The sequence below is a fragment of the Curcuma longa genome, chromosome 1 (assembly GCF_044706935.1).
Source record: "Curcuma longa cultivar G26 ecotype Majalengka, Jawa Barat chromosome 1, ITB_CL_G26_1.1, whole genome shotgun sequence".
NCBI lineage: Eukaryota > Viridiplantae > Streptophyta > Magnoliopsida > Zingiberales > Zingiberaceae > Curcuma > Curcuma longa.
In genome coordinates, this window is record NC_133861.1 from 21,440,131 (window position 1) to 21,449,602 (window position 9,472).

The 9,472-nt window shown below is 37.4% G+C and overlaps 2 protein-coding genes across 2 annotated transcripts; one reads left to right on the top strand and one right to left on the bottom strand.

The window, feature by feature from the left end:
- Window positions 1–128: 128 nt before the first annotated feature.
- LOC141836623 (ribosome-binding factor PSRP1, chloroplastic) lies at window positions 129–3,166 on the bottom strand. The gene is made up of 5 exons (XM_074724131.1): window positions 2,911–3,166; window positions 2,691–2,834; window positions 2,349–2,618; window positions 542–650; window positions 129–465 (listed from the first exon to the last, which is right to left on the bottom strand). The coding sequence occupies exons 1-5, from the start codon at window positions 3,148–3,150 to the stop codon at window positions 329–331; spliced, it is 900 nt and encodes a 299-aa protein (XP_074580232.1). The 5' UTR covers window positions 3,151–3,166; the 3' UTR covers window positions 129–328.
- A 246-nt stretch (window positions 3,167–3,412) lies between these two features.
- Window positions 3,413–8,714, top strand: LOC141840338 (protein disulfide isomerase pTAC5, chloroplastic). Its single transcript, XM_074728298.1, has 6 exons — window positions 3,413–3,990; window positions 6,549–6,644; window positions 6,790–6,891; window positions 7,077–7,320; window positions 8,291–8,328; window positions 8,413–8,714. The coding sequence occupies exons 1-6, from the start codon at window positions 3,436–3,438 to the stop codon at window positions 8,503–8,505; spliced, it is 1,128 nt and encodes a 375-aa protein (XP_074584399.1). The 5' UTR covers window positions 3,413–3,435; the 3' UTR covers window positions 8,506–8,714.
- The last annotated feature ends 758 nt before the right edge of the window (window positions 8,715–9,472 follow it).

The window sequence follows — 9,472 nt, forward strand, 5'->3', positions numbered from 1 at the left end:
TATTTTAACTAGGAATAAATCAAAGTTAACACTAGATTTTTACACCAATTGTGGAGTAGATTTAAAAAAAAAACACTAAATTTAAGAAACCATCTAAAGAAGGTTATGCCGCAAAGTCTATTAACATCAAAGCCAATGATTCACTGGATTGATATCTCTCCCCGAATCCAAACATTTTTAGTGAGAAAATATTAGATAAATAATGTTCAAGCTTAAAATCCCACACTGTCTGTATAAACAGATCTCATGCCCCTCGCAACCACCAGATTCTCCTGTAATCTAGCTTGAAAAGCAAGTGATGAATTGCCATAAGGTGTAGCTTCCTGCATCATCCACTTGCCTGCTCTGCGATAACACTTTCTCTGGTATGTTCAGAAGCTGATGCGGTATTTGGCACTTGTTCATCTTTTGGAATTATCAGGCCATATCCGCCATCTTTTCTCTTGTACAAGATGTTTATTTCCCCTGAACAGGAGCAATCAGATGCTGTATTGCAGCAGGAAAAACTTAAGTCGCTCGTATAAAACTAGTAGAAAAGTACCTGTTTCCTCGTTCCTGAAAGCATAAAAACTGTGATCCACATTCTCGAGCTGCTCCTTTGCTTCCTCGACTGACAGAGGCGGCATGTCAAAATACTTCGTGCGCACAATCTGAAAATAGAGGAAAAAAGAGTGGCTGTCAAGAAATGGATGCAACAGGCAGAATGCTTACTGCAAGAATTAGAAGCTATTGTTAGTTTAGCTCCTAATCCACTCATGATTTGACATTATAATAGTTTTACCTTCAGATATTATCTAAAGAATAGGTAAACGACCAATAGACAACACTTATCTTCATTACTTCTCAGTCTGCAAAAAAATAGATTTTCTGTGCCAAAAAGTTATCCAGAAATAATACATCGGATGATTAGAACAATCTTCGAACATATGGGTTCCCTGTTTTATTCTAGACTTTTACAGCTCACCCAAACTGTTTTCGTGATTGCGCTATTTTTTAAGTGGGCAAATTAGAAATGGATCGAAGAGCTATTGTACAATGTCCACATTCCAAGTAAAAGCATTTTACCCGGCAAGTATAGCAGACTTCATGATACAGAAAACGAGAGTTATTTTCTGTTTCATATGTTCTCATATCCTGAATGAGTTTGAGATTTCTACTAGAAGAGAATACAGCAAAAAAAAAAAAAAAAAAAGTGTTGTGAATTCCATAAAAGCAACTAAGAAATAAAATGATTTCTCTGGAGGAACTGTCATCATAACCCACTTAACAGTTCGCATTTTACTGATTGCACCACAAAGAATTTGGTAAGTCATGAAGCAAAAAAATAGGTATGAGTACAGTTATTTGTTCTGAGCAGAAGCTGAAGAGTTGTTAGCTAAAAAATGGAGAGGCAAGAAAAGGGAGGAAATGTTAGCTGAGAAATGCTCTGGTGGCAGTCAACAACTACCAAGAAACACCAAGGGATCTTTGTTGACTTTGTCAGGAGGAATTCAAGGAATGATTTTGTGATAATTTAGATGGTCCCAAAATAAAGGAGTACACTAGCACGCAGCAACCGAGCCTGATAATAGACAACAACTGCTAGGTAAGTGAAGACAAGTTTGGACCTTCATCAGCATAAAGAGATGGGCCTTTCTCAGATGATTAAAACAAGGCTAATGCCATGCAAATTCAGGAAAAGGTATCAGCTTGTTAATGTTTCGATATGATTTGATTCAGGAAAACTCATTGTCAATTTATTCAAAACTAAAGCACCACATAAAAAGCAAATGGAGTGTATGACCAGCTGAACAGATTCCTAAAGTTATTTGACACATCTAACAATGAGCACACGCAAGCAAACTAACATAAAAAATCTCATCACCGAAGGTGACCAAAACTCAGAATATAACACTACTTTTTTCTGAAAAAGGATAAGGTGGACAATAGCTCAGCCAAGTAGCTATTATATCATTATAGCGTGTATAGTAAGAACAGAAACAACCAAAACCTAAAATATATCTAAAACCTACTGACTGCAGCTAGAGATAGAAATATGGAAACACTCATATGTAGCTACCATAATGAATTATAAGGGACCCAAACACTTCTCACTGATAGAAAATGCACTACTATTGTAATGAAATTATAGGCGTCTGTTAAATTGTAGTTAATGAATGAATGTAATCACTCTCATAACACTGAATGATAAAATTATCTACAGATATATTAGAAAAATTGCATAATTTTCTATGGAACTAGACTTGCTAAAAACAAGAATAAAATAATAGGCAACTAAGAGGAATGCAAATTCCATTCTGATATGAGAAAGGCATTAGTAAAATACTAAAGGGCAGAAAAAATGTAACCTTGCCCAGTTGTTCTACGTCTTCTTCTGCAGGTTGAGACTCCACTATATCTTGTTCCTCCTCTTCAGCGCTTTCAACTATGCCCAACTCTGCATCCCGAACCTTTAGGCGATTGAACCCCTTCATGTGGCGGCCATGGTCAGTATCTTTCTCCTTGATCTTCCTCAGTTTTCTCTGCAGCACAGAGGAGACCAAATCGATGCTCCCGTACGTTGTCTCTGCTTCCTCCTCCGCCCGAATCACCCCATGCTTCTTGCTGAACAAAGTAACCTAAACCAAAAGGGGGAAAAAAACTGAAACTTTTTGAACAAGTGATGACACGGGGTAATTCGAAGCACAAACCTCACATCGGCAAAGCCTGGGGCCTCGTCCGAACTCGCCGCCGCGAACGGAGAGCCGGACGTCGACCTCCCGGACGAGGTAGCTATGCTTCTGCACAGCCTTCCCTACCTTATCCTCTACGTGCTTCTTCAGCGCATCTGTCAACTGGCGAAGAGCAATCAAAAGCACTAAAAAGAAATCCAGCAGCTGAAAGAATCCAAACAAAGCGGGGAAGACGCACGGAGATGTTTTTCCCTTGGATAATGAGGCGGACGGAGGAAAGGGGGCCATCCCAGGACATCCGGACGGAGAAGGAGCGTGCGTTGGCAGGGCGCAAGGAGGAAAGCCGGAGGTCGAACGCGGCGCCGAGGAACTGACGGCGAGGCATCGTGGCGACGGAGGTGGAGTAGAAAGGGTGGGAAAGCGAGCGAGGAGGGAGGAAGGCGGCGGTGCGGGCGGAGGGCCAGGCCACGGTCGCCATTGCTCAATCTGGATTCTTGAATCTCGAGGGAGGCACAGCGAGGGGATGTGGTCAATCCATTTGTGGATAACGGAGCTTTCGGAAGAAACGGGTCGGATCGATCGAATATATCGGAGTGTTAATTCAAATACTGAACAGGTTGTTTAGCACTTTAGCTTTGGGAAGAATGGGTCGGATCTAGTTACTACCTCAATCCGTAATCCGATTAACAGCCGGAAGCAAAAAAAATATCCCAACCATTTCCATTTCCCCGCCTCTATCCCGCACCGACCCAACGCAACCCCGATGGCTGCTTCTCTCCTCCCCGGACTCCACCGGCCGCCGACCAACTCCATCTTCTCTTTCCCACGACAGCCACGCAAGAACCTTTTCAGTGCCCCCTCACCGAGAAATCCCTTTTCTGCTTCGGTCTCCCCTTCCACTTCCTCCTCCTGGGAGCGGGAGGAACAGCGCTGGTCGCGCGAGGAGCAGAGGTGGCTACGCGAGGAGCAGAGGTGGCTTCGGGAGGAGTCTAGGTGGGTTTCCGAGCGTGATTCCCTCCTTCGAGAGATCGCGGCCCTCCGCCTCCGGATCGAGGCGCTGGAGCGAGACCGGCCGAGTCTCGATGCCGTGATCGTGGCGGCCGCGGCGAGCGAGGAGAGCCCGGTGGGGAACCTTCCTCGGTTGGCGCTGGTGGAGGAGACCGAAGTCCAGGAATTGATCCTCGAAGAAGTTAGGGCGTCGGAGTCCGCTGTGGAGAAGAGGGAGATGGTGGTAGAGGAGGAGGAGAAGAAGAAGAAATCGCTTGGAAGGCAGACGCTTAGGATAGGCTCCGAGGGAAACAATGTTCGATTGATGCAGGTCCTCACCACTCTCTCTTTCCTTTTTTTTTTTTCGTGTGGAGCTGTTCAATTATTCAAGTCTGATTGGTTTACAAGCATATGCTGATAGTTCAACTTCTTTCTCGTATGGTTTTCATGAGATATTTCTTCTTTTATACGATGAGATCATGGATTCATGGTTTATTATATTTCGAATCTGAATAGAGCACAGTCCTCCTAATCGCTTGCAGGTCTTATCCTCCAATCTTCTGGTTGCGCATTATTTAGATCTTAAATATAAGCCGACATTACTACATCAAAAATTAGATTCTTGTGTAAACACAACTCAAGTTCTTGCAATTGTCCTGACTGACTTCCACGATCACCCTTGTGAATTCTGACATTACTTTTCTTATTTTCATGAAAAATATTGGGTCTTTGTGACTTTTTAATGTGTGGAGGTTCGATCGTTGTTACGTGGTTGGTTTCACCCTTGTTTGTGGTTGCACCTCATGGAAAGTCTGATAATTTCCTGTTTAATGCATGCGCTCAAATTAAGTTTTTATTAGGGATTTGACTCAGCTTTATGTTTACTATTTTTCCAATGTTCTATCCATGTAAACTTTTGGATGGATACTTAGATATGCCACTTTTTTCCCTTCAATTTGTCCAGTCATCCTAAAAACGTATTGTTACTACTAAAATGATCATCCATGGTTTCAAGTGTCAATCATGTAGTATTGGTCGATACTACTATAAAGTATCATTTCTATTGTTGAACATACTGTGGGTAAATATCACTATGCCCCTTGCATTGATATAATTTCTTTGGTCCTGATTGAGACCAATGCCCGTCTCAACCAGTAATGTCTGGAATCAATGGGATCAAGCAAGACAGTGTGATTCTCCTCCCATGATTTATCTTTTAAATTCATCTACTACTTATAAGAAGCAGATAAAACACTAGAAAGAGAGGGAAGAGAAAGAGAAGATGCATTAAAATCGTAGTACTCACAGTGGAATGGCATCAAAATCATAAAAATAAAAAATTGAAATGTATTCATATCCTGCACCTTGTCTTCAATTGGTTTCAGTGTGTTAGTTGAGAAATATTCATAAATATGTGGAGAAACCAATTTCAATATCAAATGTTATGACTTATGAGAGCAAAGTTAATGCTTTTTGAAAATTATAGAATTAATAGAATGTTACAAGAATCATTGCTCCCATTTGATGCAAGATTCATTTTAGTATTAGAATGTTAATAATCATTTCTATTTTTGTAAGTAGTCGATCTAAAATTTTAATTCAATGACTTTATAATGTTTGTAGGTCTATCATTAGAGGTAAATAAGCAAGTGAATGAGGATTAGAAGATAAAAACTTATTTGGATTGGTCTCAAAACAATTGGAAGTGTACTGGGGTGTCTTGATACATGCAATAGGTTGGTATGGTACAGAAACTTTACCATTTTTGTTGGAGGTTGAATCTACAGATTTAGGGTACTTTTAACCTTGATAACAACCCTATTTAGAATAGAGTTATACTCAAACTTACTTCTGGTTTGATATTTGCTGATAGAATCTCCTTCATAGGAATAAATAACAAGCCTTTGATTTTATTGTTATTATTATTTTGCATCAATATGTTGGAGGAATCTTCTATTTTTATAAGTTTGTTATGTGCACTTTTGGCCATGTTATTCAGGTGGAAAACTAAGCAGATAGATGATAGTGGGGATGTTTTCTTGAACTTTTCCATCCTTGCTACTATTTACTTGCATACATATCTGAGAGAGGATGGAAAACCAGGTGGCTGAAAGATCTCTCATCCACCATTTTGGTTCCAAATCCAATTCAGCTGGAAATAAAATTGCTCTTCCTCACCAAATAGCTTCCCTTGACTCCTTGTGGAGCAATGCATACCGGTTGAGTTAATCAAATTGAATGCGGAACCTATTTAGCTTCTCAGGTGGTGTGAGCTGTGTGTCAAACAAGTTAGTTGGGTCAGGGGGCAACTCACTTCATGCTTTAAGTGAATGGAAGCAAAATGAATGAATCCTTTTACTTATCCATCCATGAAAGGAAACAAGTGGAAGATAAATTAGATAATATCCATCCATATGTTTACTATTCACCTATGCTCATTCATCTTTTTGTTTTTCCACCCCTTAAGAGTAAACAGACCCCCCTTTGTGTCTACTACAACAGACCTTTGCGTTTAGTCTACTACACAAGATCAGATCAAGTACAAAATGCCTTCTTATGGAGATCCAATTAGTTTATTTATTCTTTAATTAAGACTAGACATATATAAAATTCGTCATGTCTTGCATAGTTATTATGTTGTTCCTGGAAACCTTGCCCTAGTATTATTTTGTCTATCCATCTAAGATCATGTTTGGAAGGAGTGTACTCACAGACCAGTTTATCAACATCCTTTCACATATAGCAATATCAGTGCTTACCTCATGTTATTCATGTGCATGTGAAATGCCTAGCTCCATGCCCTTCAGCATACAAGCTTAGCAAACTTGCTGCCATGGCAAACAATTAAATATTGCAATATAATTTACTTGTATAACCATGGTTGAGCAGGAAGCATTGCAAAGATTGGGTTTTTATTCAGGCGAAGAAGATATGGAATATTCGTCCTTCTCAAGTGGAACAGAACGTGCCGTGAGAACTTGGCAGGTAACCATCAATAGTAGTAAAAAAACATATGTTGAGTTTAAAAAAATATTGATGCCTGACAAATTTTATATGCACAGAAATTTCTGATAAATTAATTAACATTTCAGAGAATGTTTCTTTTATATCTGGTAATATTTTGATGCAGGCCACTGTAGGAGCACCTGAAGATGGAATTATGACAGCAGATCTTCTGGAACAGTTATTCATGGAGAAGAGTACAAGAGATGCTGCTTCCATGTTCAATGCAGTATGTATTTTTAGTTCTATATAGTATATTATATGGTACAAGTAGTGTCTAATGAATAGACTTTGATTTGTCTCATGCAATTTTATGGAGGCAATTATTCATTTCCATCGTGACTTAGATTTTCAATTTGCACTTTAAATGTTGATTTAATTGAAGTTATGATTATTGAGATCGTACTTCTGAAGGATGGTGGAAATGGAGCAGTAGTGGCTTCTATAGCAGAAACCACAGAGATTCAGCAGAAAGCAGTAACAGAAGATGGTGATGCACAACTTAAAGTTTCTCAGCGAAGAGTGTTTCTTCTTGGGGAGAACAGATGGGAAGAACCATCAAGGCTTATTGGTAGGGGTAAACCACTTGACGATACCAAATCTGTAAGGCATACAAAGTGCCTCTCTTGTCGTGGGGAAGGCAGAGTGATGTGCACAGGTATCCCAAACAATTTCTGCTTATTTTGATTTTAGTGCTGTGTCAAAGCTTTTGGAAGTACATATGTCACGAACACTACTGCTTTTTTTTACTATTGCTATAGCAGTTAAAAATACTCGTGACTTTAAAGTTGACCTTTCTGTTTCCTGTTTTACTTTATTATTTTGTTTTTTCCCTGTTCTCTTGTGCTACGAACTCTGACACTTTGCTACAAGCCCCAGTATTTTTTCCCTAAAAAAACATGTGATTGCTTACCCGCTTTCTTCACTAGCACATTTGTATATTTTCTGTTATTCAAGGGAAATTAGACTTCAATTTTCTTTAGAGATTGAAATTATTATAAACTTTAATTAAAATGGAAGTTGCTAAGAGTGTAAACCCTGATGACATCACTGTTGGAGCTTGAAAGAGTTTAGGAGATCATGATCTAATTTGGGAACTATGTTATTAAATAAAACTAGGAATTAAGAAGATTCCCCATGAATCTAGGAAAGATTTGTTATATTGTGAGATCTTGGAAAATGGTGATTGATAGGAGAATAAGAACTGAAATAAAAATCTATAAAATTCTAGTTTATTTTGGACTTAAGATTGGCCATATCAGGATAAGATATCAAGGATTGATAAAAACGAATCGATTTGAAGGATTAACAGGGAGTAACAACTTTGGCTGAATGAATATTAAAGCTTCATTTGGTAACCAAACAGCAAGAATGGTCATTCCACAAGATATCCCTAGTTTTCGAGGAATTGGAAATTCATTAAATCTTTGGAATGTGATTCTTTTTATCATTCCTTGAAAGCTGTATAGTGTCTAGGATTCATCCGTCATGTGAAAATTTCTCATATCCATAATCCCCAGTATATCAACTCCCAAAGTCATCCATCTTTTGTTGTTTTAATATCTTGCATCAGATTTTGTTATAGTGAAGTTATAACTTGGTATGCTTCTGTTTCTCTCTTCTGGCAGAATGTGATGGATCTGGGGAACCAAATATAGAGCCACAGGTCCGTTCATGTTGATTTGATTATCTCATTTGTTTGAATTAACTTATTTAGTTATCCATTTATTTTTCTTGTGGCCATATCCAGTTTCTAGAGTGGGTGGGTGAGGATGCAAAATGCCCATATTGCGAAGGTCTGGGCTACACCACTTGTGATGTTTGTAGAGGTGGAAACAACTGAAACTTTGATCGTGATTTGATCTCTCTTCCTATCAAATAGATGGAAGCTACTACATCGATACGTGAATGTTTTGTGTTTCATATACATGTAGAAATATAGGGATTTTTATTTTGGAAAAAAATGTCTATTTTGTAATTATTTATATTTTGAGATTTCGTCAGTTTCCTGGAAATATATGCAAATGAGTATTTCTAAGTTAGAAGCTCGAATACACCACATATTTTAAATTTGGATATGCTGATTTGCTCAGAGCTATTTATAGGACAATGGTTAGTATTTGATTCCCATCCTCAATTTGTTATTTGCGAGTAGAATGTTGAATTTAATCAAACATGATTCTATTAATGTAATTTTTTTATTAATTTAATCAAAACTATTTAATTTAGTTAATTTTTTGGGGAATAATTAGTCCGTCTCAATTTTTTTACCTTATGAGTTTTTTTTTTAATAACAAGGTATCTCACTCCACTCAAATGGCAATTCATATTTTTCAATAATATTCTTATTATTATTTTTTATATATATTAAAATTTAAATCAATCAGGTTTGTTATAATAAATTTCATAATTATTATACATTATAATTTTATATTCATTATATGTTATATTATGATAGTTATGATTTCATAATTATTATAATTTAGGTTTAATCATATTCATTTATCATTTATGTTGTAATAATTATGAATTTATTTCATAATATGTGTATTTGGTTGAGTCAGAATTTAATGCGTGATAAGAGTTTGAGGGTAATTGATCTTTTTTGATAAAGTAGAGATGGAGTATCTTTTGATAAAAAAAAAATTAAAAAAGACCTCTTTTTGATAGTTTCAAAAAATAAGGCTGTTCTTTGGATTTTTGTTTAATTTGTTTAAAAAATGATTGTATTCTTTATAATATTTAGGGCATTCATAATTCATCTTTGTTATAATATAATATTTTCACCTCATTAAAAAATATGGGGTTTA